The sequence below is a fragment of the Apiospora marii genome (genome assembly GCF_038362585.1).
Source record: "Apiospora marii strain CBS 49790 chromosome Unknown utg000004l_segment0_segment0, whole genome shotgun sequence".
NCBI lineage: Eukaryota > Fungi > Ascomycota > Sordariomycetes > Amphisphaeriales > Apiosporaceae > Apiospora > Apiospora marii.
In genome coordinates, this window is record NW_027117375.1 from 2,410,496 (window position 1) to 2,437,979 (window position 27,484).

The 27,484-nt window shown below is 54.0% G+C and overlaps 12 protein-coding genes across 12 annotated transcripts; 5 read left to right on the forward strand and 7 right to left on the reverse strand.

Annotated features, from left to right (window-relative positions):
• Positions 1-287: 287 nt before the first annotated feature.
• On the reverse strand, positions 288-1,808 carry PG985_006690 (uncharacterized protein; the record flags this gene model as incomplete). The annotated part of the gene is made up of 1 exon (XM_066826459.1): positions 288-1,808. One exon carries the CDS (start codon positions 1,806-1,808, stop codon positions 288-290), a length of 1,521 nt encoding a protein of 506 aa, XP_066686066.1.
• A 2,338-nt stretch (positions 1,809-4,146) lies between these two features.
• Positions 4,147-4,683, reverse strand: PG985_006691 (uncharacterized protein; the record flags this gene model as incomplete). The annotated part of the gene is made up of 3 exons (XM_066826460.1): positions 4,147-4,321; positions 4,393-4,559; positions 4,654-4,683. 3 exons carry the CDS (start codon positions 4,681-4,683, stop codon positions 4,147-4,149), a joined length of 372 nt encoding a protein of 123 aa, XP_066686067.1.
• A 619-nt stretch (positions 4,684-5,302) lies between these two features.
• Positions 5,303-6,609, reverse strand: PG985_006692 (alkaline phytoceramidase; the record flags this gene model as incomplete). The annotated part of the gene is made up of 6 exons (XM_066826461.1): positions 5,303-5,475; positions 5,571-5,720; positions 5,775-6,119; positions 6,199-6,346; positions 6,413-6,451; positions 6,514-6,609. The coding sequence occupies 6 exons, from the start codon at positions 6,607-6,609 to the stop codon at positions 5,303-5,305; spliced, it is 951 nt and encodes a 316-aa protein (XP_066686068.1).
• A 2,043-nt stretch (positions 6,610-8,652) lies between these two features.
• On the forward strand, positions 8,653-11,304 carry PG985_006693 (uncharacterized protein; the record flags this gene model as incomplete). Its single annotated transcript, XM_066826462.1, has 2 exons — positions 8,653-10,275; positions 10,345-11,304. 2 exons carry the CDS (start codon positions 8,653-8,655, stop codon positions 11,302-11,304), a joined length of 2,583 nt encoding a protein of 860 aa, XP_066686069.1.
• A 129-nt stretch (positions 11,305-11,433) lies between these two features.
• Positions 11,434-12,666, reverse strand: PG985_006694 (ankyrin; the record flags this gene model as incomplete). The annotated part of the gene is made up of 8 exons (XM_066826463.1): positions 11,434-11,484; positions 11,552-11,646; positions 11,735-11,972; positions 12,045-12,058; positions 12,147-12,249; positions 12,314-12,478; positions 12,522-12,547; positions 12,615-12,666. 8 exons carry the CDS (start codon positions 12,664-12,666, stop codon positions 11,434-11,436), a joined length of 744 nt encoding a protein of 247 aa, XP_066686070.1.
• A 705-nt stretch (positions 12,667-13,371) lies between these two features.
• On the forward strand, positions 13,372-14,837 carry PG985_006695 (pleiotropic regulator 1; the record flags this gene model as incomplete). Its single annotated transcript, XM_066826464.1, has 2 exons — positions 13,372-13,606; positions 13,627-14,837. 2 exons carry the CDS (start codon positions 13,372-13,374, stop codon positions 14,835-14,837), a joined length of 1,446 nt encoding a protein of 481 aa, XP_066686071.1.
• A 218-nt stretch (positions 14,838-15,055) lies between these two features.
• Positions 15,056-17,308, reverse strand: PG985_006696 (uncharacterized protein; the record flags this gene model as incomplete). The annotated part of the gene is made up of 1 exon (XM_066826465.1): positions 15,056-17,308. One exon carries the CDS (start codon positions 17,306-17,308, stop codon positions 15,056-15,058), a length of 2,253 nt encoding a protein of 750 aa, XP_066686072.1.
• Positions 17,309-19,990: 2,682 nt separating this feature from the next.
• PG985_006697 (uncharacterized protein) lies at positions 19,991-22,479 on the forward strand (the record flags this gene model as incomplete). Its single annotated transcript, XM_066826466.1, has 4 exons — positions 19,991-21,291; positions 21,341-21,989; positions 22,039-22,083; positions 22,135-22,479. 4 exons carry the CDS (start codon positions 19,991-19,993, stop codon positions 22,477-22,479), a joined length of 2,340 nt encoding a protein of 779 aa, XP_066686073.1.
• Positions 22,480-22,490: 11 nt separating this feature from the next.
• PG985_006698 (uncharacterized protein) lies at positions 22,491-23,051 on the reverse strand (the record flags this gene model as incomplete). Its single annotated transcript, XM_066826467.1, has 1 exon — positions 22,491-23,051. The coding sequence occupies one exon, from the start codon at positions 23,049-23,051 to the stop codon at positions 22,491-22,493; it is 561 nt and encodes a 186-aa protein (XP_066686074.1).
• Positions 23,052-23,296: 245 nt separating this feature from the next.
• PG985_006699 (uncharacterized protein) lies at positions 23,297-23,761 on the forward strand (the record flags this gene model as incomplete). Its single annotated transcript, XM_066826468.1, has 1 exon — positions 23,297-23,761. The coding sequence occupies one exon, from the start codon at positions 23,297-23,299 to the stop codon at positions 23,759-23,761; it is 465 nt and encodes a 154-aa protein (XP_066686075.1).
• A 713-nt stretch (positions 23,762-24,474) lies between these two features.
• On the reverse strand, positions 24,475-25,470 carry PG985_006700 (uncharacterized protein; the record flags this gene model as incomplete). Its single annotated transcript, XM_066826469.1, has 1 exon — positions 24,475-25,470. The coding sequence occupies one exon, from the start codon at positions 25,468-25,470 to the stop codon at positions 24,475-24,477; it is 996 nt and encodes a 331-aa protein (XP_066686076.1).
• An 841-nt stretch (positions 25,471-26,311) lies between these two features.
• Positions 26,312-26,896, forward strand: PG985_006701 (uncharacterized protein; the record flags this gene model as incomplete). Its single annotated transcript, XM_066826470.1, has 1 exon — positions 26,312-26,896. One exon carries the CDS (start codon positions 26,312-26,314, stop codon positions 26,894-26,896), a length of 585 nt encoding a protein of 194 aa, XP_066686077.1.
• Between the last annotated feature and the right edge of the window lie 588 nt (positions 26,897-27,484).

Sequence of the window (27,484 nt, forward strand, 5' to 3'; positions counted from 1 at the left end):
TAGAAGTTTTTGCTGCTAGGCCCTCTCCTCATGAGAGAGGCCTCAGAAGATAGAAAGGCCATCTACAACAAGCAATATACCCAATCTTCCCCAGCTCTCATCTCATCGATTCTCGTCATCAAGGTTTCACCTCCACAGAAAGGCATATATCCCTACGTGGATAGCAGAAGAAGCAGGAAATAGTCGTGGGTGAATTGGTGCCCTCCGGAAAACAAAAGCATAAATCGTTCCCCAACTCCTCGAAACAAGGCCTAATTGTTCATTCTAATCTATCCGCTACCCCTTTTTCACGCAGGCTTGGCGCCGGCAAGATACATCAGCAAAGAAGGCGACTTGCTTCGTCTTCTCTCCTTCTTGCGCACCCATTCGAACTCGGGCTCGAGATGTTTGGACCGGTGCTCCTTGTCTTTGATGGTCATGATAAGCTTGCTGTTTCGCTCCTCGCGAATGATTTTGGTATGGCGCCAGAGCATGTCCTGCTCGGTCTCGGGTACCCAGCGTTTGATCAGGACGTATTCAGGGTCCTGTGGGCGAAGAAAAGGCACGTTAGTAATGACCTCACCATGGCTTCTGCCGGGGATATTGTGGGAGGTGGGGGTGAGAATGGGAGGGCCCATGGTGTGTCTCCGACTTACATGATCCATCTGATAATCCATGCCGTACACCCGCAGCGTTTCCAGCGACAAATGCCTCCGCGCCATCTTGGTGTAAGTCGGGCGCTCATGCTCATGCTGGGCAGGGTATGGTTGAGGGTACTGCTGGGGGTATTGCTGAGGGTATGGCTGGTGGGTATAATGCTGGTGTGGCTGCATCGCCTCTTCCTTCTCCTTCTTCTTCTTCTTCTCTTCCTCCTTCTCGATCTTCTTGCCGGCGAGGATGGCGTTGATCTCTTTCTCGCTGAGGCCCGACTTGAGGAGCTGCTCCTGCATCTTGTTCTTATACTCGCGGTCGCGCTTCTCGGCCTCGACCTTCTCCTTCAGCGCACGCTCTGCCTCCTCCTTCTTGTAACGCTCGACGGCCTCCTTGGCCTCCTTGTCACGGCGCTTCTTCTCGGCGAGCGCCTCCTCCTCCTCCTTGAGGCGCTGCAGCTCCAGCTTCTGCTTGATACGACGCTCGTCCTCCTCGCGTTGCCGCGTGCGCCGGATCTCGTCGAGCTCCCTCTTGGCGGCGCGCAGCTCCTCCTCTTCCTTGACCGACTTGTGCACTCGGCGCTCGTCGGCATCGATCTTCTCCTTCAGCTTGATCTCCTGGAGCTCCTTCTGTACATGCTCCAGGTCGTACTGGCGCCTTGACAGCTCCAGCTCGCGCTCGTACTCTCGGCGCGCATCCTCAATGCCGTCCCGCTCGCGCTCGCGCTCGCGCTCGCGGTAGTAAGTAGAGGAGCCTGCCCGTGAGCGCGAACGGCGAGGGGCCGCCACCTGCAGGCGCCGGCGCCGCGAGCCCGACGAGTATGAGTCAGAGTCGGACTCGGACTCGTCTGAGTGGTTGTAGATGCGGTTGTTGATGATGACGGGGGGTCCGGCCTGCTGGGGTGCTGGTCGCGGTGGCGACGACATGGGGGAGCTGTCCCGGCGAGAGCGACGGTCTCGGGAGCGGGAGCGGGTGGTCACGACGGTCCGCTCCTGCGTCGGCACCAGAAACCGGTCGCGCTGGTCTTCTTCCCAGTAGGGCCGGCGCTCCGCCGGCCGGGCTTGGACATAGTTGACAGGGTTTCGGGCTGGTGCAGGAGATCTGGCGCGATGATGCTCGCGCGAGATGTGGACGTCGAAGTCCGAGTCATCGTCGGAGTAGTTTCTGTATCTGCTCATGGTGGGCAGTGGTAGTGGCAGTGGCAGCAGAAGCAGCCAGCAGCAGCTAATAGGTGAGTTTGTACAACTATGTGTAAGTGTAACCCCACACGAAATCCACCCAAGGTATAGGTTTGTATATATAGAGGGGTGAGAAGCTCCCCCGAGTCAAATCAGAGGCGGTTTTATTTGGAGCTGAAGCTCGTGATCACAGTAAAATGATCAGATTTGGCAAAGGTAAGAGGAGATTGAGATTGAGATTGGGTTGGGTTGGGGGCAGGGAGGAATGAAGAAAAAGAATGTCAGCAATAGGGTCAGAAATCCCATAAGCGGGGTGCCACTGCCCATTTATCAGGCCGGAGCCAACAGCGGACAGACAAGCTGCATAACACTTACATACCCATACTTGACACACTCACGCTACCGACATGACTGGTCTCCTCGTCTGGGAGGGAGGGAACGGCAGGCATCTTGCGCCACACGATATGCAGCAGAAGGTCCCTCATCTTACTGCCCTGCATGAGAATAGTACCGGTACTATGGACGGCCATTACGGCTGGCGCCTGAGTCTAAGGGCGACAGAGCAAAACCGCCTGGCGCCTGGCATGGCTTCCTGGCCTCCCTCACTCACTCACTCCCAATGTCGGTATACATACATACATAGGCGAGCGAGCAGGGGTGGGGCGACGATCGGGTGGCAGACGCACCTACATACATGCCATATGTACATGCCTGCCACCACACACACACACACACACACACATACACCCACGCCCAAAACTTCAGCTTTTGTTGGCTGGCTGGATGGATGCACTGGGATGCAACGGGCCAGGGGGTGGGCGAGAGGCCCTATCAGAAGGCCGGGAGAGGCAAAAGAGGCGGCGCAAGGTGGTACGTCTCTCGTAAGGAGCTCTAGTCAGAAACGGACTCACCAGGTCTTAAGTTACTGGCTAAGGTCCCAAGATAGTGAGTGCATCCTGGGTGAGAGGTGAGAGGTGAGAGAGGAGCTGGCTGGCTGGGGGCCCAAAAATAGCTTCTTCCTGCGTGAGCGCTAGTGAAGAAACCCAGCAGGAAGGGCTGAGTTGTTGCAAAGTAGCGCGGCGAGTGGGGAACCTGGCAGGAGCGGACGCACGCAAAGACGGGCAGCAAAGCGAAGCCAAGACCCAATCATGGAGGGTCAAATTTTGGGGGCTGGAAAGAGCCGTGAGCAATGAGCTTGGCCATGTTCGCGACATTGGAGCCATTGGAGCCATTGGAGCCTCTGGCAGAACCTCTGGGGCCTCTGGAGCCTGCTGGAGGGGCCGACTTGGTGAGTTGTTGCTGTCTCGACCGGCGACTCGTAATGTCATTAATAATGCCTACCAGTGAGAGAAGTCCTGGCTATCAATCCGCATGCTTGATGCCTCGCTAATGTATGCGTAGGGAGTAAATTCTGCAGGTAGATTCATAGACCGCTCAGAGGAGAGCAGACAACAGACCGTCTCACAAGGCTGATGCAGAGTTAAAACGGCGTCGCATGCCGGCGAGCCCGTGACCTCTCCGCCACAAACGATGGTCAATAAGTTTCGCTGGCGGCCTGATTGAAAACGGAGAGATTGGGTTGAGAGACACTCTATCCGTAGTCTCGTCTGGCTACGGAGTACGGAGTACAGAGTAACAGAAATCTAGACCGGCACTTGGTGCTTGGGGCATCGTTCCTTTCTTGGTGATACTACCTGTCACCGTGTCTCTCTTTCCCCTCACTCTCTGCTCATTTTCGTGTCCCTCCGGATCTGAGACCTACCCGCTGGCTGCATGGTGTCCACGTGCCGCGTAGCCGTCATCCTATTTTGTACAAGATAAGCACTTGCACAATTTTATAGTGGTTTGCTGGGAGCTGGGCGAATCGCTTTGGGACAAGCAAGGGCCATGGGCGTCTCCATTTGCTTGTTACATAAACTTGTAGTGACCGACAGATTCGATTGATAGGAGCTATGCTGGTGATGGCGATGCGCCCCCACCCACTCTATGAGGACTTCATGCCCTCGTCAAACTTGTAGACTGGCAGCGCGAACTGTAACTTCCTGGCCGTAATGAAACGGGAATACATGAACCTGTTTGCTTGCTTGCTTGCTTGCTTGCTAACTCCTCCTCCGCCAAGAGCATGGTTTGCTGCACATGCGAGCGCGGCCTGATACATTCTTCAATCTCATCATGCATGCCAGCGGTACTACCGTGAATGGTTTGGTAATCAATATACCGCTGGATAGGGCGTGACGAACGAGACGGAAGCCCAGGTGTTTGCTCTCCTTGCTTGACCGAGTGCTGTCGGGGCGCTATATTTCGCTCCGTCCGGTAAGTGAGTAGTAGCCATCCCATCTCACGAGGCCGCCGCAGCACTGCCCCGGAGCATCCTGTCGATGTGCTCCTTGCTGTTCTTCTGGGTGATTTCGAGCGACGTCAGCTTCTTGCCGAGCCCCTCGACATCCTTCTGCGCATTGGTGATCTGGCTGTCCAGCTTCTCGTTGAGATTCGAGACAGGCAGCGCCACGAACCTGTTTGCGCTCTCCGTGGTTAGCAGGTCCGGGAGGGTAGAGTCAAGTTGGTGCATCGACGTAAAACGTACATCTTGCCCACGCCTTCGTAGACGCCGGTGTCCTTGGGCAGCGACGCGATCTCGCTCTTGGTCAGCTGCGCCATCCGCATCTCCCGCTGCTTCGAGGCCTGCTGGGTGCGGACGAGGGCTATCTGCTGCTGGGCCACGACGGACTGGGTTTCAATCTCCCGCACCAGCTGATTTCACCGGTAAAACACATTCGGTCAGTTGGGTGGCTTTCTTTTTGATGCTGTGGCCTTTTAAATCAGGCTGTATCGGGAGGTGTCATACCTTCTGAAGCGCCTCATTGGAGATTGACATCTTGCACGCACAGCCAGGTATCTGTTCTATAGAATTTCCGGGTACCTGTGTTATTGGGGGTTGCGTGAGGCTCTATCTATTGACGAGGCAGATAGATGATGCATGGGGTGGTGGTTTTGTTGGTGGGGGTTGCTGATCTGGTAGCTTAGCTGCAGACAGTGTGAAACGCCGTGCTTGGCGTAGCTGGCGCACTGTCCTGATGTCACTGCTTGTTCGAGCATCAATGAGCATACTCACTGCCCAAGTGTCAGTCGTAGTAAACGGCGATAAAAGCCTGTAACTGCTCCATAACTGCGTTATGCAGCATTTGGTTCAGTTTGGTGGTGTTATGCTGTTTATTTCCTTAAGGCCTTTTTGTCTTATCCGATATGTAATCCCCCAACTATAGCTTTACCAAGTTCTATATATCAGTGTCTAGGAGATCTATAGACGGGTATACAGTTCCTCTATAATCTTATTGGGCAGTACCTCTGTCCCTACCCCTGGTAGATAGCGCACAAGCGGCCCATAGTCGTCCCGCCTTCGACTTCTTCTATATTCTCTGTGTGTGCCAGTATGCTCTTGTTATAGGGGCTCTACCCCTTGCTTTCGATGGCCTAGACGGCGATTGGAGAGTTGTTCACTGATGCTTCTTGGATGTTGCGCCGTTCTGGCCGGTGTGACCGTTCTGGAGTTCTTGAATGGCAACAACTTCAGGCATCCGCCACAAAGAGGGCCATTTCAACTGGAATTTGTCTTCGTCTCCGTCAAGGCAGCGATGGATCCATACGCGCCAGGAGATGTAGTAGTAAGCTAGTCATTGAAGTCAGTCGGTAACCCAAGATCTCCCAAAGAATGTGCACTGGGGGGGTTCAACAAAGCAAATGGTCGCAGCGAAGGTTACTTACCACCAACTCCTGTCATCAGATGCCACCAGGCGTGGCCCTCTAGCAACATGGCGAGCGGAAGCCCAATCTGGCGTCTCCATCTGGTAATGGTTTGGCAGTATATGTTGTCCAGGTTCCAGGCCAAGAATCCTCCCAAGAAGATGGTGAGACCTGTGCCAGAAAGGTCAGTATGAGCATATGCAGATATGGTTCCGGACTACTGACCCGTGATAACCATAGCCCACATCTCGTTGACAGTGGCGTCGGCTGACGGTATGGCGGGGTTCGGGGCCCTCTTCTCTTGCCGCGCCTTGAGAGCCGGTCGTACTTGTTTCTCGATGATGTACATGTTTGAGAATACAACAATGGCAGTCAGGATGCCGTACGCATCCTGGTGGAACTGGGGATCTTTGGTGCGGTAGTATCTCTCTGTGATGTAATAGGAGAGGCCGAGTAGAGCCACACCCAGCACAGCCGAGATACCCCTGCTTCTCCCGTAAGAAAAGGTCGCATAGCACATGAAGCATGTTGTATAGATCATGGAAAGCTCGTCGACCAACTGCATGGGGTCTAAAGTCGGCTAGTTAGACCGGGGATACCGTTGTACGACTCGCCCTGGACGATGAGTGAGATCCAGACGGAAACTTACATTTCAGGGTGGCGTGGAAGAAGGTCGAGCCAAAACCGACTACTGTGTAGCCCATGAAGGCGACAAAGAATATCCAAGGGTGGGAATATTTGATGCAATCTCTTATGCCTTTATACCCTAACCAGATGAAGAGGGCATTCGTTACGGTCTTTTGCAGAGCGAACGACATTCATTAGCTTGATTGACCCCATCGTCGGCTGTCCGGGCCACTTACATTGCAAACCTCGGCGACATAATGGTTCATCACATAGTCCTGCAAGGATGATCAGTACCAAATAGGGGCATACTAGTCGGGATATAGATGCGTGTACTTACCTCTTCGCAGAAATTCAGGGTTACGGTCTTTTCTCCCCACCAACCCTCGAGCCCCGGCTCTCGGTAGGGTATTCCAAGAGAGAAAAGAGCGTCCATCGTAGGCGGTTGCTACTACTCCTGCTCAAAGTGCAGATGCAATGATGTGAGTTTTAGCACGGAGGGTGAGACTGGGGATCCCTGATAGCGTAGGCTCGGTAGGGAGCCTTGTTCCTGTGCCGTCTACCTATACTAAGCCAAACAAACAGCACCGGCAGTAGAGACAGAGACGGGTCTCTCAAGTGGCGGCTTGGTTTTCGACTTGGAAACAAGGAAACGGATTTCCCTGCGTCGGCTTGAGTTGTTGGCGCCGAGGCCGCGCGAGAAAAAGAGAGCGGGCGGGAGTGTGTTGCGTGCCCCCCGGAGGATTGCAGAGGCTCCAACTTTACAGTTTATGAACTCTAGTTCCGTTGGGCTTTTCGAACCATTGACTCAGCAAAGCGGCGACGGTGAGGTACATAGGAAGTCAATTGTTCGATATGGCATCAGAAAATGAAATATTTAGGAGGTTTCGCTATGAACCGAGGCATCCGACGCGGGCACATGTACATATGGCAGGACAAGTAAGTACAAGTAAGTCATGCCTGGTAGTTGCGGGCCCTGCCTGTGTCAAACCTGACTTGACCGATTGCGTAGGAAGCAGAGTCCAGGCACGGAGACACGGCAGACTCCAGTCTCTAGCCCAGTCCTGGTTCCAGTGAAAAAGGCATTCATTTGGTCAAACCAAGGCGCCGATGTAAGAGGACCAATAGATCGTCATCAGCGTGCTTACATCAGGCGGATATGCAAGCGCAGGCGGTAGGTATTCTTCAAGACCATGCATAATACGTACGTAGCATTTTTTTCTTTCTTTCTCTCCGCCCCCCCTTTGCATAAGTATGTACCTATCGGGAGGACAATTTACTTATGGGACCCCAACCCAGCTAGATTAACTCGTTCGATTTGATGTAACGGACCACCTAAACGGGTACATGTAGGTAAAGCCGGCAGCCTGGCCTATTTGTATCAAAATCAATTCTGATGGATGGTTTTTGCGTCATTCACGAGCACCGATATGATATATGGTTGGTGCACGCTCTCATTTCTACACGTTAACTACCTACTCTATGTATTATTTTGAATGATTAACAGGTGCCGACGTCGGTTCGATGACGACCGACTCTATGTACTGCGTGCAGCTTTAGGTAGTGTCTACTTCTCGGCTTGACATCCGGAGCATGAAGCGGGAGCCTCAAAGGCTCCAACTCCGTACAGTACAGTACTCTGGTGCATTGCTCACGTACTGCAGGCCACCAGGTGACTAGGCCACCAGTGGTGAGTGCAAGTAGATACCTTGGGTACTTAGGTATAGTAGGTAGGTGAAGTAGGTCTTGGTGAACACCTACGGTAGTTCTCATCTCAGTCAGCCTGGACTTGGCTGCTGGTCTTCAGCTCGCACCTAAGCACTACATGTACCTAAGACCCAGGCTGCTAGCACGGCCAGGTACCCATCAATTTGTAGGCAGGGTACGTACCAAACGTTGGATTTCGATCCATCCGGGTGGGAAAAGTCACGTCAGTCCGGTATTGACCTAATGAACCAAAGTACCTGACAACTTGGATGGTAGATTGACGAGACCAGGCAGCCAGTCACTTATTGCATTTACACCCGACAGCTTCACAGGAGAAGCAGAGCAGTGCGTGCCGCTCACTCTGGCCGGAACTGGGCAGTCAATTGTCTGTTTCATCACAGGGGATTTCGAGGGGGAGGGAGAGTGCGCAACGTGTTCTCGGTACCGGCTCCTGGGACACGCAATCGCACCCGGCCGCAACGTAAGACCACTTGCAACTCGCTTGTCAGAACTTTGAGGCCAGCAAGACATTTTCAGATCATCGTGACACACGTTGGCCTCACACACGTTGGCCTCGCACCTGAGCCCTGAGCCCAGCCAACTTCAAGTCCCACCTCTGATCCGGCTCCTATAAACGATGCGCCGCTATTGCAATCGACCTTGTTCGCCTACGACCCTTGTACATGACGCCAACTAATACGACGCACAAACCACGGCACTTTCCCAGTACCATCCAGGCACCCGGTCTGGAGCCGAGATAAGAGTCGTCAGCATGTCTGCTCCAGCAAAATCCTCGAAATGGGGCTCCTTCCTGTCCCAGGCCGTTGCCAACGTCGAATCGCGACTCGACAACATCCTGGCCGAGGAGGAAGCCAACGGGAAGGCATCATCGCAACCGCCTTCGCGCCCTGCGTCTGCAGCGTCGACAAACAAAACCACTACAACCCCGGCCAAGACGGCCAATGATAGACTACAAGAGAGACTGGCGAGGGCCGTTGCCGCCAAAAATGCTGCCTCGGCCGGTGGAAGCCCTCGTTCAGAGGCGTCGCCTGCTCGAACCCAACGGACCAGCCTCGAAACCTCTTCCGCGAAACAAAGTCCCCGTGCGAGCGTAGACCTTGGCGGCGCAGATGCTGCCTCACAAGCGCCGCGATCCGACCTATCGAAGGATGACCCCAGTACGACCAAGGATGAGATCAAACCTGGAAAGGAGGAAGACAAGTCGCAAACAACAACACAGGCATCCAATGTCCCGGTAACCCCGCAAGAGTCTCCGCGGCCGTCGGTCCAAGAAGAACGCCCGGAGAGCGGCGAAACGCCAGCTATTTCTGCACGTCACAAGAGAAACGATACGGTCTCCATCAGCGTTGCGGCAAGCGAAAGAATGGTATCCTCTCTGGATCTTTACGAGAAGCGGATACACGAGCTAGAAAAGAGGCTGGAGGAGACTCAAACACAACACCAAGAGGAGCTCCATAGTCAAGTCGAACAGGTAGACGCCCTGCAAGCCAAATTGCAGTACCTGGCCCGTGAAGCAGCAGAGTCGGCGCGGAAAGATGCGTCCTCTGCGCCAGGCGGCAGCCCGGAAAAGAAATTGGCGGAGAAAGATCAGCAGATCGCAGGCTTGCTGGAAGAAGGCCAAAAGCTTGCGGGTAACGAACAAAAACTTCGCACTGTTATCAAAAAACTTCGTGCCCAGATAGCCGCCGACGAGAAAGAGGCTAACGAGCAGAAGATGTGGCGCGCAAAAACAGAGCAGGAGCTCAGCAGCCTTCGCGATGCTGTACATGCTGCCGACGGGGTGAAAAAGGCCAATGACGAGTCGCAAAAGACCATTTCCCAGCTGAAGAAGGACGTGGACAAGCTGAAGTCTACCATAGCTTCCAAAGATGCGACAATAGCAGAGTTGAAGTCCCAGGTTCAGGAGGAATCAGAGCGAGCCAAGAGCATGGCAGCTAAGTCCAATGACCAAGTCCGAGAAGCTGGCCAGGCGAAGATCAAAGAGCTAGAGGAGACCGTGGCGACCCTAGAAGTAGAGAAAAATCTCTTTGCGGACAGAGCAAAAGCACAAGCTGCAGAGCTGAAGGAAAAGTCCGAGAGGGCATCTGAGCGAGCACGTGTTGTTGAGCTGGAGCTGAGAGGAGAGGTACAGGTTCTTGAGAGCAAACTGGAGGCTCTTCGCGCCACAGCCGAGGAAGCCTCGTCAGGGGCTGTCGGTGACGCACAGGCTAAACTTCTTCGCCAGATCGAGACGTTACAAACGCAGTACTCGATAGCGAGTGAGAACTGGCAAGGTATGGAAGCATCGTTGGTAGCGCGAGCTGCCAGTTTAGAAAAGGAAAGAGATGAGGCGTTGAAACGGGAGTCGGAGATGCGGAGGAAGGCTCGCGAAGCAGTAAGTCTACAAACTCACTTCGCCACCCCCGTTTTCACCTAATTTGCACATCAACTAACCCGTCTGCAGGCTTCACGCGCCAAACGCCAGGAGGAAGAATTGGAAGAAGCCAAGACGAAGCTTCCCAGTGTGCAAAAAGACTTGTCTGATCACCAATCCCAAATAGAGTCCCTCCGCAAGCGGGCAGAGGAAGCCGAGGCCGCGTTAGCCGAAGCAAAAGCCGACTTTGAAAAGCAGAAATCGACCTGGAAGGAGGAGACACTGGATAGGGCAGGGGCCGATCGCCGGCCCTGGTTGGATGAAGTTGCCCTCCGAAACAACAACAGCCGGCCAGCGTCGCCATTACTCTCAGCCACACAGAGAACCTTCAGTACCGATTACCTCGGCCTGCAAAGCCTGTCTACTAAATTCCGCAAGCCCTCTGCACCGTCGAGTAATGGAGACCCCCTCTCCATTGAGCGCCCGCTATCGGCCCGGAGGCCCTCGCACCAGCTCCCTTCACGGCCCTCGATCTTATCAGGCCCCCCTCGGCTTACAGGGACTCCACCACCGTTGCTCGGCGAGGAGCTGGTAAGGTCGCCCACCGGGACCCCGCATCCCGGTCTCGAGCGCGAGGATTCGTTTGACAACATGGAGACGCCCACTTCGCCTCACAACATGATGCAGGATGTGGTTTCCGTCTCGACCGCCGGCGCGGGCCCGTCGGTGCAGCTCGTGGAGAGGATGAGCGCCGCGGTCCGGCGGCTCGAGAGCGAGCGGGTGGCGGCCAAGGAGGAGCTGGCGCGCATATCGGCCCAGCGCGACGAGGCGAGGGCCGAGATCGTCACGCTCATCAAAGAGGTCGAGTCCGGCAAGACGGCGACCAAGAAGGTGGAGGATCTGGAAAAGAAGGTGGCGGAGATCAACGATAGATACCAGACCACGCTGGAGATGCTCGGGGAGAAGAGCGAGCTGGTCGAGGAGCTACGGGCGGACGTCGACGACGTCAAGGCCATGTACAGGGACTTGGTGGAGCGTACAATCAAATAGTTGTAGTAGTAGCAGTAGTAGAGGTGCCTTTGTCTATTATAGCCAGCCACGCCATGATACCTGACTCCATCCAGCCTACCACGACCGCCTTTGATGGTATGTAGTCGCTTACCCTTTGCAAGATCTCATCTATAAGTCAATGCCCTCATTCTCCGCCTCGCGTTCGATATACTTGCGCACCTATATTCGCCAGAAGTTTTAGTCACGTTCCACCACCATAGCGTGGCTAATACTGGCTAGAACCTACTTCCTTGTCTGGGGCAAGATCGAGAGCTAGCAAGCCGTCCGAGTCACGCTTGTCGGTATCGGCTCCTGCCTTCAGCAGTGCTACAGCAGTGGCGCCTATGTTTGGCATATCTAGTCTCAGCAAAATTGAAACACCGTCTTTCCTTTGCTGGTATTGCACGTGCGGGGATGTCATGTTACGTACCGTGTCCCTCGGCAACGGCATGGTGCAAAGCCGTGTAGCCCGAGCTGTCGGTGGCGTTCAGGGGGCTCTTGGTCTTGATGAGGAGGTTCACCATGGGCACGGAGCCGACTGCGGCGGCCCGGTGCAGCGCGTACTGGCCGCGCTTGTCTCGTACCCGGGCCGAGGCCGGGGGTTTGCTCTCGATCAGCAGGCGGGCTACTTCCAGGTTGCTTTTCGACGCCACGAAGTGCAACGCCGTCTGGGTAGTGTGTAAGTATGCATGAATTCACGCTCATGCACGACTTGCTATCGGGGCGAAGGATGTACGTACTTGGCCATTGTGGTCTGTGTATCGTGTTAGTTCAAGTTCGCCTAACAAACTAGATGGGATATATTTATATATCCCCGAATAAGGAGGATGGCCGGGACTCACTAGTCTGGTTGACGTCGGCGCCTCTCGAGAGGAGGAGCTCAACCAGCTTTTCGTTATCCTTGACACTGGCCGCAATCATGAGGGGGGTCCAGCCAATATCATCCTGACGACAGGCTTCTCTTTAATCAAAGCCACCCAGAGAAAGGTATTGTGGAGGGGGGTTTTACCTCTACGTCCGGGTCAAAATCCTTCTGTTGTGACAGTAGCAGCACGATCTCGAGCTGGTTGGAAGAAGCAGCCCAGTGGATGGGCAGACGGCCGTCATCGTCCTTTTTGCGTGCTTGCTTTGGGTCTGCCTTTTTTTTTTGGCGACGATGATACGGTTCAGCACTCTGATGACGAAAAAAGGTCTTCTCACTGGCTCTTAATACGTACATTCAACAAGGCCTCCACGACCCTCACTACGAAAGCATGTTAGTGACAATGCGGGCATGGGAGAAGCAGAGAGTCAAAGGAGTGGCAACGTACACTTTCCCTCACGGGCTGCGGCGTGTAGTGCATATTTTGTGTCGGTATCCATGATGGGCGATGAGATAGTTAGTCTCTCACTGAGTTGTACGGGAATTGAGCAGACACGGAGACTCGTTGTTCTATCTTGAAATTCCCAATGATCTGATGTTGACTGTCTTCACTGTTCCGTTTGTTAGTCAAGTTAGCTGCAGGCAGCTGCGGGCCACGCCAACCTCGACTCACCAACGTTTGTGAGGCAACTGAGATATGAGAAACCCCAAATGGTTGGCCCTACTTGAAATCTTGAGGCAGAGGTGCTTTACCAGGTAGGTATTCTTTTTTTTTATTCTCAATCAAGTGGTTCATCAGCGACGGTCTTCTTGCTCTTGGCCATCCATCAATGCAAGTCACAGTGATATCAATTGGTGGGTGCGGGTGTGGGGGGGACCTGACTTGAGCTCCGACCTGGCTACAAGTAGAGAGGTGTTATGTGGAGACAGGACCGTCCGCCGAACTAGGTAAATTCATGAAGTTTTATGATGTACATCAATACCTGTAGCCGACAGCTAAAGAAGCCTGTCTTCAATCTTCAGTAATCAACCCACCATTGATCTTCGACTTTAATCCTTCAGTCCGTCCAATCTGCACTGGTTCCTCAGTCCCCATTCTCGATACGAACTGCAGTCGTCAAGAACACACCACCGTCAGATCCCAGCAACACAAGCAGTACGATTTGGTGACGCGCGCGACGACGCGGCGTATTCATCCAGCCAACATGGAGGTCGCAGCACAGCCCGACCTCAAGGCGCTGGTGCACAACAACGCGCGACAATCGAAATCGCTCTTTGCCGACGCCGAGGGGAGTTCGTCGAGGAAGCGCCAAAGGCTGAGCACCGACACCGAGCTCGAGAAGACGGCCCTGTCCGTCCGCCTGAACGCCGAATATGCACACGTACGCGAGCTGCCCCCGGCCCTGGCGCAGAAGCAGGCCAGCGCACTGAGCGCGGCGCGTAACAAGAAGAAGGGAAAGGCTGCCGCTGCACCGGCCGAGGGGGTGCCGCCGCCGGCGAGGAGCAGAAGACGATGAAGCTGATCGAAGGGATCGAGGAGAAGAAGGCCGTCGGCGGTGGGCCTGGCTCGGCCATGAACTCGACCGCCCTCGTGCAGAGGACCAAATCCACGCCGTTCGCGCAGACGGCGAGGGGGGACAACAACCCGACCACATCCCTGAGCGTCGCTCGAGCCCAGGCGCATATGGTCAAGCCCGACTGGCACCCGCCATGGAAGCTGATGAGAGTCATATCCGGACACTTGGGCTGGGTGAGGAGCTTGGCGGTGGAACCGGGGAACCAGTGGTTCGCCAGTGGTGCCGGCGACCGGACCATCAAGATCTGGGACTTGGCTTCGGGCAATCTGAAACTGACCCTCACCGGCCATATCTCGACGGTCCGTGGGCTGGCTGTCTCGCCCCGGCATCCTTACCTCTTCTCGTGCGGTGAAGACAAGATGGTCAAGTGTTGGGACTTAGAAACGAACAAGGTCATCCGGCATTATCACGGGCATCTGAGCGGTGTCTACACGCTCGCGCTACACCCGACCCTAGACGTCCTGGTTACGGGTGGAAGAGATGGTGTGGCTCGAGTCTGGGATATGCGGACCAGGAGTAACATCCACGTGCTCGGAGGCCACAAGGGCACCGTGGCGGACCTGAAATGCCAGGCCGCCGACCCGCAAGTCATTACCGGCTCGCTCGACTCGACGGTGCGGCTGTGGGACCTGGCGGCCGGCAAGTCAATGGGCGTCCTCACGCACCACAAAAAGGGCGTCCGCGCCCTGGCCCTGCACCCATCCGAGTTCACCTTCGCGACGGGCAGCACGGGCTCCATCAAGCAGTGGAAGTGCCCCGAGGGCGCCTTCATGCAGAACTTCGAGGGCCACAACTCCATCATCAACAGCCTGGCCTGCAACGAGGACGTGCTCTTCTCGGGCGGCGACAACGGCTCCATGAGCTTCTGGGACTGGAAGACGGGCCACCGCTTCCAGTCGCTCGACTCCATCGCCCAGCCGGGCTCCCTCGACGCCGAGGCCGGCATCATGAGCTCCACCTTTGACGCCACCGGCATGCGCCTCATCGTCGGCGAGGCCGACAAGACCATCAAGATCTGGAAACAGGACGAGAAGGCCACGGAAGAGACTCACCCCCTGGAGTGGAAGCCGACTTTAGGCCAGAGGAAGTTTTAAGAGATGGATGGGACAGACAGGGCATTACTGGCAGCGACGTTTGTATAATTACATAGACGAGAAGAAGACTTTGAGATATGGCAAGCAATCACAAGGGAGACAGACAGTTGCCACCAAAAGCCCACGGATGGTGGTCAGTCATAAAATGCAAGAGTTCATACAGCGATTGATTGGGTGGGTTCATTATTAGCATTCATGTAATTCTTTTCTACACAGGATCAAAACACTATACCCAAAGCTCTGATCTCGGGGTCGTCGCGGAACGCCAGTTTGATCTCCTCGTCGCCCACGGCCAGGCGTATCTTGCTCGGCCGTTCCGGTAGCTGCCCCTCCAATATCACGACACCGGTCCCCGTGAGATCTATCGTAGCGGCACTGATGCCGGCTGGTCGCACCATGCCCTTGAGGTCCTGCTTGCGCCATGCTGCTGACATGCCGTCCGCCCGGGAGTCGGGGTCGCCTTGCCGTCCCGTGGTAAGCAGACGTACGCGCCGACTCGTCGAGTCCAGTACCAGTGCTTTCTTTAGTTCTTCCTGGACGTCGCCAAACGTAGTATCCGGCAAGCCGGTCCGCTGGTTCCGCACGAGCAGCGCAGCGAGGACCAGCTTGGAGGCGTACGGCAGGGCGCGGAGATACTGTTGCATGGGGCTCGTGGTCGCTTCGTTGATGGCGCGCTTGACGGTCGCAATGGTGACCCGGCCGGCCTTGGCGTTGGGCATCTTCTTCTTTTCGGGTTCGCCGTTCTTCTCCCTCTCCTTGGCCCGCTTACTGGGCGTGCCCGGCTCCCCAGTGTCACCGCCCGGAAGGCTCTTGGCTTCGGTCTCGGCGATCTCGACGGCACGCCGGCAGATGTCGAGGGCGCGGCGGGCGTCACCGCTCACGGCCGCGACCTTGCGGCTGGCGAACTGGACGGCGTCGGGCTCGACGATGTTGCCGGGCACACCCTCGAGGCGGGACTGGATGATCTTCATGAGCTGCTCGTGGTTGTAGCCGGGGAACGTGATGCGCGTCAGGCCCAGACGGCTACTGATCTTGTTGCTGAGCGTGCGCTCGGGCAAGTCCATGGTGTTGGCGACGGCGAGCACGATGAGGCGCGAGTGCCGCAGGCCCGGCCAGTTGAAAAAGTTGTACATGACGCTCTGGTTCTTGGTCACGAGCTGGTCGAGCTCGTCCATGAGCACGACGCAGGGTACGCGGCGCGGGCTCGGGTTGTTGAACTCGCGCTCCAGCAGGTCCAGGGCCTGGCTCGGGCTCACGCGCTGGCCGCGCAACGCCTCCCAGAGGAGGGAATAGGACTGGTGCGGGTCCGTTATCTTCATGCCGTTGATCTCGACGAAAATGAAGTCGTCCAGCTCATCGGACCGCACGGACTCGTCCAGCCGGGACACCACTTCGCGCACCGTGGCGGTTTTTCCGGTGCCAGGCGTACCAGAGATGTAGATGCAGGCGCCAGATCCGTCGGTAATGGCAGCTTCGAGATGAGAGTAGACCATAGAGAACTCGGATTCTCGACATGGGAGACTGGTGGGCACGGATGCGACGTGAAGCTGTGCTCGCGCGAGCTGGAAGGGGGATGACTGATGATGGGCCGGAGATAGAATTCGAGTGCCAAGGGGAGTGAACTCCAAGGCCTTCTTAATGACAAGTTTACGATTCGACGGCGTCACCACCTTTGTCGTCTTCTGCTTCTTCCTCGGCGTGGCCGTCAGGCTCCGGGGCTTGTCGTCCATCCATTTCTCGTCATCGTCATGGGCGTCATGCTCTGCGACATATGCCGGCTCCTCAATGACCTTCTTCTGCCGCCTCCGTGTTGCTTTAGTCTTGGACTCGACAAACTCCAACAGCTTGGGGAGGTCATCTTCCCCTTGGTACATGTCCTCCCAGGTGAACTCCTCCGTATAGCTTGTCGTCCTCGTGTTGCATCCTCTGCGGCAGACGAACGTCTTGTTGTACCCAGAAGAACTGCGTGGTATTTTACCGCTGGGGTATTGCACTGTAAACTTCCGCTGCGACATGATAATGGCCTTTCCGTTTATAGAGGCGAGAGGGTTCACGTCTGACCAAGGCGTGATGTAGAGCTCGTTCCATAGGGAGTCCGTCCGCTTCTTGTCCCGATTCCGGATTTCCTTCTCGGTCGAGAACCACAGGAAAGTGGCCGCCTTGTCGCCGTCTTCATCTTCTTCCACGAATTCGCTAATGATGCCGACCCATGCTTCGTTCGAGGACCCTTCGGCTTTCAGCAAAACGCAGTCGCCAATGCCACATTCGAAAGTTCCCATGCGCGCCCCAACTATCTTGCCCGAGAGGTCGTCCCGCTTCCGTTTTCGCGCGGACTCAGCCCTATCAGAGCTCTGTTGCATCTCGCCTGCTGATTCGTATATCCATTCCCACGGGTAATCATCGACCCCCAGTTCGTCGTCCGAGTCATCTCTTGCGACCCCTAGGCGGGAGGCAGGTTTTTGACGTGACATTTTCTGACAATGGCGGGCAAGAACCGGCAATAAACTGGCGTGATTCGGTATCACTTGAGTACTTGGTCAAATATTGTCGGACTCGGGATGTTATGTCGCCAATTGCGTCTCGAATTTCGTGGTTGGGTGTCTGCGGTTTGGTTTCAAATTACTGCTGCGCGGGCTAAGCTTGGGCAAGCAGCGCGTTAGGGGGTTGTGTTCCGCGCCGTGAGCGTTGAGTTGAGTCGCGACAGCACGTGATAACCTTTGATACATAATTCGAAAGTTGGTGGGGCTGCCTAAATCGGAACCAAGCAGCGCTGCTTTAAGCCTCATTACTGCCAGGGTTTTGTCTGAGTTTGTCCCGAGCTTACGGTTCGAGCGACAGTTTTCATAAAACAATGCAGCAATCCCAATTTACGTAATATACTAAGCTTTCCACGTTTTAAATGGCAGTACAATTCCGTAAGTCACGCCCCCACCCTGGGAGTAGCATGCCATTCCTATTGGACTACATATTTTTGAACATTGACGATATAATACTTGAACTGAGATAGCTTCGAGGGAAGTTTCTCAGCTCTCCAGACTCAGAGATGTCCTTGGTACAGCTCGGTGCACAATGTCCAGCAAGTCGGCAAGTGACATTATTGTCAACATTACGAACGTGCTAACCTGTTAGGAATCTAAGACCTCCAATACAGCACCGGCCGGCCGCTCGACACAGACACTCATGCATATAGAATAAAGTATAATTATCAAACACCAATAGTGGCCAGTTACTTCAGTGGGAAGCTCAGGCTTGATTTTGTCATTTTCTCTTCAATGAATCACGAGGAATCATGTCCACTTGCTCTCAGCAACAGCGAAGTTCTTCCATTGCCGGAATGGCACGTTCACTAACCCCGCAAACTAGTAACGATATCTGTCAACTTCGCCTCTGGTTCTTGGCCTTGTTGACAGATAGTCGGACATTAAGCGATCTCTCGGTGACTATGGGTGTGGTACCGGAGGTGGTGATGATGTATACTCTAGACCTGCACTGTGATCTGCCCTCTCGTTTTTTATCCCCTAAGTCGCCCTACCCGAATGCACACGCCGAGCAGAACCCTGCCTCTGGGCCTGATGTTGTTTCCCAACCCAAGGTCGCGCGGTAGTTATGAAGACACGGACGAAGTGGCGGTGGAAGAACACAAGGGAGATGCCTATCTCACACACATCACGAGATAGACTAGGTTAGGAGTGAAGAGGGCAATGGCATGAGTTTCGACACTTCATATTGCATATATTCAACACACATCGACGAAGCCTAGGAGGGTGGCTCAAGGTCTTCCTCTAAAAACGCTACTCACCTAAGAATACACTTCTCAATGAACGTCCATAGGGAAGCTAAGCTGTCGGCTTATAGAGATCACAATACCATTCGCGACAGGATCCAGGCCGTTCTTATGCCACTTTATATAAAATGTGTGTAGAGGCCTTCGGCGTTAGCTTCCTTGATCGTATCCTAGGATACGATCAAGGAAGCTAACGCCGAAGCAAAGGCTAGGGGCCTTCCTTACAAGTCCCGTAAAGCTAGAACACTTCGCATCATTCGGTACCTGGGTTCATCAATGCCTTTTTACAGTCTAGCTCGTTCGAACCAAGTGATTCCCGCTCTTGCATGTGAACCTAGTGTGTTGAAGTCGCAAGCATAGCGATCTCCTGGAAGTCTCATATGTCGCCTCTATCAACCATCTGACAGAGGAACCTTCACATCGGGTAGCAACAAACCCAGAGTAATTCTCCATAAGCAAGAGCATCGTCTAGCATCAGCATGCTGCTGATGGAGGCAGCCTACTTCCCTCATGGTTCTGGGCAATAGGCCTTTCACCCATGTGAAAGGCACTGGAAGAAGTTTCTAACATTCGTTGATGCAGTCACGGTGGCTATGAGCCTATGTCGGACCAACGAGTCAGTGAGTCAATTAGCTGTGGAAATTAGGACGTCTTGAGCGTTCCTACGGATGCGAGTTCTGATAGGAGTATCTGCTATTATCTAGCGGTTAGGACCTCCTGCGAAGCCATCGGTACAACGATATGCACGATGCTGACCTGCCAGAGTCCCAGATATGAGCAAGAGTCCCGCTCTTGGTTTCACTCCCCCTAGACTCTATCGTAATTGATTATTCACCAGATAGGCATCTACACCAAAGACACGATAAGAGACAGCTTGACACGGAGGCCTCAAACAGGCCTAAACCCGCGACTCCTCTTGGGGGTCAACATGGAAGGGCTGATTGGAGGAATTGCTCCTGGTTATGGGTTGGAAGCTACGAGGACATTCTACGAAGTCTTCGGGATATCCGGTATCTTATTGGGGGTGGCTTGTCTCGGATGGTACCTATGACTTCCTGGAGAGTCCTCGTCGAGGGGATTCCCAGCGAGTCTTACCTGACAGCGAAGTCGATCTACATAGCTCACGAGGCAGGGGTTGTTTTTTTGTTGTTTTTTTTTTGAAAGGGGGGGGGGGGGTGCTTGTTATGAGACTGGTCAGTGATAGGATGGCATCATATTCACAGGGAAGACTTTGGCTATATAAGGGCATCCATCGTTCCCGAGGAAATGGAAGCATATCTACTCTTTTCTTCCTCACTTTCTTTTTCTCAAATCCCGATACGTGCTAAGATCAGAATATTCTTTCAGTCCACCCACAAGAATGACCGTCATGAGACCTTCATCTCGTCAGCTGCAGTTTTTGCACGCTGTTCAACAGCCATTGGACTCCGAGCATCAATCAAGCCTTGAGCCACCTTCCGTTGAGCCCTTGACTCCCACTGAAGATGGTCCTATTGCGGCGGCTCGAGTAGCCTCTCTCTTGGATCGCGCTGTCCTCATTACCAACCTCATCAAACTCTCGGAGGATACCGGCACTCTTAGGGAGACGTTACTGAGTCTTCCCGAGTCCGAGTGGGGGAACCTCCAAATATCCCTCAAAAAGATTCTCCATCACTGCCAAGAGCTTTATGCCTTAGGCCAGGAGAACAATGGACAGATATCAGGGCTCGCAAACAACCACGCCAATCCCCAGGACTGTCATGATGACTGCCCTACCCTTGACCTGCCGTACAGACTGGAGGACGATCAAAGAGTTGAGGAAGTTCAGCTTCAAGAAGATGCCTTCAACGCTGATGACGAAATCGGAGATATTCATCTCTCATTCGAGTTTGAAGAGAACTCCTCGGAGGTCGAGGGTAAGGTTGAGGACGGTCAGTCATCCGAGGGAACTCTGCTTGAGAAGGACACGTCTGAGGACGAGATCGAAGGCAGCCAACCCCCGGACAGCACAGTCATCAGCCAAGTCAACGGCGATTACCCAGAGCGCCTTCGGACAGTAAGGGCGGATTCGCCCGATTCGACAGCTTCCCCCCTAAACCCCCAAGAGTCACCCTCGAAATATACTGCGACAACACTGGTGGGCAGTCCTCAAAGCACGCCCATCCAAACCAGAGAAACAACACCAGAAATCTCTACTGCCGGTGTTACGGAAGACCCCTATTGGAGCCTCGTCACTCAGTCGGATATTGAGTTTGCTGCCGAAAGCTTGGAACAGGTGAAGAACTTCAGCATTCCCGGAAATTCCCACGCTACCATTAAGCACGTATGGGACTCTTTGCAAGATGAGCGCAGTGCTACTAGCTACTCGGACGGATCAGAGTGGGTGAAGCTTCTCACAGATGCCGACGCCAGTCGAGAGAGGAGTTCCGTCTATTCCGCCGTGGCGACGCTTGCCTTCTTCCGATGGCACAGGGGTCAAGTGGAGCTTGAAGCTCGGAAGCTCGAAGAACGGAACGTTGCACGTTACCACTCGAAGAAGCCTCGAACTACCAAGAACGCGACGATCAACGTCAACCAAAGGATCGGTCACGAAAAAGACCGCGCAAAAGTCAGAGTGAAGCTCCTCCGTGGTCGAAGGTGGTCTCAAGTTGTGGACGGCCTCGGTTTGGGTATCTTATTCAGGCACGCGTGGTAGGTGCAAAACATCTTCCCGCAACTTCACATCACTGACATCTGACAGGGCGCTTGGTAAGGCAAGCGAGACCTCGCTGGACCACTTGGTATCCGCTCTCCAAAAGTCCAAGGAGAAGGTATTCGTGCTGGGAGAACTTGCGACGCAGCTCGAAATGTTCCTATCGACAGGGCGAACAAACACCGAGACCATGGAGCAAGCGTTACGAAAGAGGGGACTCTTGGGTTTCTCGTCCCAATCTATCTCCCAGGAAGTCAATGATCTCCAGATGTCGATCAAGGAAGCGGTTGCAGAACCAATGATCGAATCGAGTATCACGGACAAGCTTCACATCAATGTCAGGGGCTTGGATTGGGGATGCTACTTTATCCACCTTGACAGACTCAAGGAAGAGACATGGTTCAGTGGAGATTTGATCCAGCTGTGCATGCAGCTAGCCGACAAGTTACAACATATGCGAGTCGGTTTTACCGTTTCGTTTCATGACGAGAAGACAGGCTCAGCGTTACCTCGACCTTTACAGTGGGCTGCTCAACAGGTCAAGACGTGGACGACTGAATCAGCAGCGAACCTTCCTTTGGTCTGCTTCTTTCCGCTTCACCTACACAACAACCACTTTGTGCTCCTTGAGATCAACGGGGTTGATGGGCGTGTTTACTGCTACGATACCGGAAGTGGCGGCCTTGATGATGCTCAAGTATGTTTACTCGTCTCTTCTTACCGATCCGGTGCTAACCACATCGCAGGAAGCTTGCAGAAACGAGTTTCCCAACCTTCCATTTCAAGAACAGGTTCGTTCATCCGGCCGCAAGATAAGACCGACCCACTGATATATGTAATAGCGGATTTCGGGACGAAACGACGCCACCAGCTGCGGTCCCTGCGTCGTTGCTATCGCTCGTAAGCGTATGATGTGCCGCTCCGCCGAGAACATAGGCCCTCATGACCCCTTCCAGTTGCGGCTGGATGCCTTGCATCTCATCCGAACGGCCTGGGATAGTGGCATGCTGATCCCGGTGCCTGGTGATGACAATAATGCGGAGGATGATGCTTGCATGTTGATAGAGAAGCCTAAGGGCCTGGAAGCGGAGGAAACTCACCCTCCGAGGCAGGGAAAGAGGGAACACGGAACGGATTCCGATTACACGGCACCAAATACACGGCGAAAAGCGAGGAGACTATGCTAGAGATTGACTATCTAAATACATAAAACACTGCTTGCAATTACCAGCATTGTAGAATAGTACCAGGCTCGCTGGCTGAAAGTGCTTGCATCTGAAGTGACTGTGAGACCTGCTGTAGGTGTAAGACCAGCCGTAGGGACTGGCGAGCGAATGAAAGAGACATTGCCGAGTGTAGTTGGCCTGGTGAGTGTACCGATGGTACCCACCACGGTGCGGATTGTTCCGACGGAACTTACTGAAGTCGAGGGTGTGGTCGGCCTGGGAGAGGACTTTGTGACGGTGACAAAGACCGTTTGTATCACAGTTCTGGTGATACGTTGAGTCTTACTTGGTTCGCCAGCGTCAACGTTGGCTGGCGGGGTATTCAAGGGAATTTCGGTCCCTGGTGCAATGGTTGTTGTCATCTGTTGTGACGAGCTTATTGTATGGGGACAGTAATCGGGCTCAAATTCTAGAGAGCCAATTGCTCTGAGCGTTCCAATTTGGAGTTCGAATCTGACAGTGTCCTCAAGAGACACGTCCAAGCCTTGGACACCCGCGATGAGAGCTACCAAGATGGGTATGAACAACAACATTTTTTTACCTGCCCCCAAAGAACCAGTTGAGTCGTGCATTGGCGTCCCTTAAATATCTCTAGGGCCGGCTGATTCTGGACATCAGACACTTCTGCTCGTTCGTTCCGTGGGGATGTACAGAAGCAGACGCCCCAAAGACGTTTCCATAAATATGGGGTGTTACCGTGACAGTCGCAATTCCGTGCAGCCGTAAGCGAACCTTCATCCATAAGCTAGCTCTTTTGTTCGATGCTCATCTGTTAAGCATGCCGCCCAAGCCCTTACCTCCATTACCACGTCCCCGCAAGTCAGGATGTGGACACATGCTCTGCAGGATTTCAGGCTCTATAAAACAGCTGAAGGCGGACGTTGCTCACGTTCGAAGACGCGTGCGCCAACTCGGCACACCGGGCTACATGGACCCTGAATACGACGCGGTACACCAACAGCTACAAGCTCATATCAGCAAGACATATAGCATTCACGGTATGGGCCCAGAAGTGGCTGCACTGTACCGCCACCTTGTCGACCTAAGCCAGATGAGAATGGACATTGTCCATATGGACCATGCTTGCACTTTTGGCCAGAGAGTCACGGCGAAGTGGGCGCTGGACCATTCAGGTTTACCAGGGTGGCTACTGACAACCAAGGAGAAGGCATATAGAGATGTGTTGAAAACTAGGAGCGAGCTCCTCAAGACAGTTGTTAGCGCTATGCAGCATGACATTTGACAGGTTGGCATATGTAAAAATGTAGTTTAGCAAGTGATGCGGAGGAAGGAACAATTGTATGTTTTCGTTCAGCCACATAACTGCGCTGCCCTCTTGAGCTACGTGATTTCCAGCCTGCGATTGCCAGGGTACATAGAAATTGCTTGGGCAGATATCTGTCTCGTGCGCGGTATCTACTTCAACTTGAACCAGTAAAACACGAAAAGCTGACTGGTACTGAATGGTATCAGTGGTGAATTAACACTTCACTGGTTTATGACATCACTGTCCCAGCTGTGTACTGGTAGCATTCGCGTGTGGTGCAAGCTCAGCCGCCTACTAGTGCAAAAAGTGCTGGTACAGATGGTACTGGTAGCATATTCAGCTTGCACCAGTACGAAAATGGTACTGGTAGAAAGCAAAGATGCTACTGGGTCAGATCTTACCAGCCCACAGGCATACTGGTACGATGCCCTACCCAGACTAGGCCGGGCTGCAGCTGGTAGCGGCTATTTCTTATGCCAGTGCAAAAGATCTCTAGTAGCGAACCTTTTGAGTACTAGCTTGCAGGTGTACTGGTACTTGTGGCTGCTACCCACCACTAATACTAATGGCCGGGGGTTTGGTAAAAGATTAAGTAAGTACATAAGTATGTAGGTACTATTGCCTGCGCACTACATATCTGGATTGCTTCTACCAATTGGCTAAGAGTGCGTAGCTACAGGTACATATGCTCAAGACACACGTCCACAATTCCCGACCACACCACGCATCACATCCAACATTGTCGTGCCATCAATCTCAAGCATCCTGCCGTCAAGGGCATCCATCCCCTCAAACTTGTCTGTTCTCTCATTCAGCCGCATCGTAACTGGAAGCCAGTCGCCATTCGCACGAAGCTCAACACTCAAATCAGCGGCGTAAAACAGAAGATACGCTCCATCAACCCGCTCGTTTGCATGGCCGGAGCTTGAGATCCAACAGCCAGTATGGCCACTGCGACCATTCCGCCATATGTACGCCAAGGGTTCCGACTCGTCATCAGAATGTAGCCAAGCTCGGGTCGCCCTGATGTTGACTTCACGAGCTTTCCTTTGCCTCTTTCGGGGAGGGTTCGGAGAAGAGTATCGCTTTCGCTTTGTGCTGTTGGATGTATCTCTCGAGTCTCTCTCGTTCAAAAGGCGACTGAGCTGGGCTTGTATTGTCGCCTGCATGGATCGAATGCTGGCGAGTTCCTTGAGCACTAGACTAGTGATGCTCTCGACGGCTGGGTCGACGAGCTCGACCACCTCTCGACCAAACTCGTTGTCGCTAGCCCCACCTTGCAAGTGGTTGACGGGGCTCGCCTCATATTTGGTTGGCTTGTCGGCCTCCCAAATCGTGTGGTAGTCGATCTCTGCTTCTGCTGTGGAAGCATCACCATCTTGGAGGTGCTGCGCAGAATCGCCGCCTTCATCGCTTGTGTTCGAGCCGTCGTCGCTGATGTCAATGACGGCGTGTTCGTTGACTGGGGAAGCACATGGGCTTGTCTGGGCCAGCTCTGGAATCGCCATGCTTTTGTTGTTGGGTGTGGAGGAGAAAATGGGGAAATTGTAAAGGAAAGTGATGAGGGAAAGAATATCTGGGGGACGAGCCCCTTTTATATCCCTCCGCTCGTTGGGCAAGGACTTTGGCTGGCTATCCAGATCATGCCACCTGGGATTGCCTAGTTTATCCGAGAGGGAGCGCATGAGGGCTACCGGGACTCTGGGTTGCCTAAGAGTATCTTATCAGGATCATGATAACACTACACGGGGCTGCCTAGGTCCAGGGATCGCCATTCTGATGGTTGGGGCTCGGGTACGCGTCAAGATGTATCGACCCTTTGGCGTGTGATGGGAACTGGCATGGTAAATTTGGAGTATCACCACCCGACCACGTCTTTTAATGCCTCCAGGATGCTCTTCGACCCCTCCCTGTATGTGTGGACTCCTGGCATGAACTCGACAGTGCCACAAAGTAAAGAAAGGCCTACGCATTCATGCATCGAATCATGGTCATGTTCACACCGGAAGGTAAGTACATGATCTCGTTGCATCCTCTATCCACCCTGAGGAGGCATCCAGCTATATGCTGATATAGGATCACGCTGATTGCTGGGAAGCGAGAGGCCTCCTCCTGCCGGGCTCATCCGCCAGCGCATCATGTTGGTCCAGATGAGACACGAAAGCTCCTTACCCTACAGCTTCCGAGCGTATAGCTGAAGACGTCTCAGAGGCGTCCCTGTTGGGTGGCGATGCTATGTCGCGACCTGCACGCTGGCCCTGTTACAACGGCAAACACCACCTTGGAGAGTGGTTGGCAATGATTTCAGGGGGTAGGCCAGTCATGCGCCTGGAAGCCAGGCGGTCACAAGTGCGCTCCTGAAGAGAGACTCGAATATTTAAACCCTCGACGCCCCGTGTCGATGTCTTTTGAACTTTTCCTCCTTCACCACACTCCTTCTCCCCAAACCAAGTCAGCACGAATTCGTCACACCTCTACTTTCCCGAGCAAGTGCGCGCCTGCCATTCTCGCAAAACATCATCGAATATGTCACCAGGCGCTACCAGCATCAGCAACAAGTCCGCTCACGGCGACCGAGCAGGACCACGTACAGCTGCCAATTCTTCCACCACCTCGTCCGCTCGCCGCGGGTACTATGTTGTCAGCCCCCGAGCAGGACCACCTACAGCTGCCAAGTCTTCCACCACCTCGTCAGATCGCCGCGGTTTCTATGTTGTCAGCCCCCGAAACGAGCAATGGTCTCTTAAAGGCATCTCCAATCCGAAACTCGAAAATAACGTAGTTAAGTTTACCGCTACGTACCACGACGCTCTCGTAGCGCGCGATTCGGTTTATACGCATGACGCCCCGAATATGGACGTTTCAAAATGGGCGACGGAGACCGAGGCGTTCTATCCAATTGCCTCTTTTATTTCTGACATCAAACGCAAAGGGAGGAGAATGGCTTTCTTTGTCAATTTCTATGATCATCCGGTCGAGGTGAAAGACCTCGGCGGATACTGGTTGGACCGCGCAAGGGAACTCGTTATGGAGAAATGGGGAAAGGGAAGAGGGAGGAAGATTTGGAGGCGACAGCTCCGCTACAAGCGGTCATACGAGAAAAACATGTAAAAGCTGTCGAGATAGCTATCATTGGTTAGTAAACGAAGAGTCAATGTAACATCAATGTCTGATAGATTTGGATACTATTTGGCGCTGTTCATACTCCCTCCGGGTACATAGCACTATTTCTAAACAGTTTTATTTATGTACAGTGGCATCCTCATCATAATACTCTAGCAAAGGGCACAGCCACATCTGTGTACCTGCTTCCCGTCGACGCCATCTCCTTGCTAGCTGCTCCCCATCGACGCCAGCACCCTCCCACCCGTAGTACAGTCCTACTCCAGCCCTACTTCACTCGTCGAAGCCGGCGCGCTGACTTTCCCTCACCGTCGCTAACTCCTCTCCACGTCGACGCTAGCACCTTTTTCGAGCAACTCTCGCCCCATGCCAGCTCTGTAATAGGCTAGTATCACTCTTCCCTTCCAGGGAGGTGTCGTTGTCAAGGGGCAGCTGGCAAGGGGCTGTCGTCAACGTCGAAGAGGGGCGACTTGACTCCTACGCGCCACGCACCGGGGGGAGTCGCCTACAAACACGCTGTCCGGTCATAGCCAGCGTGGCTGGAGGTGGCTTTGCCGACTGTGCTCAAGAGGGGTG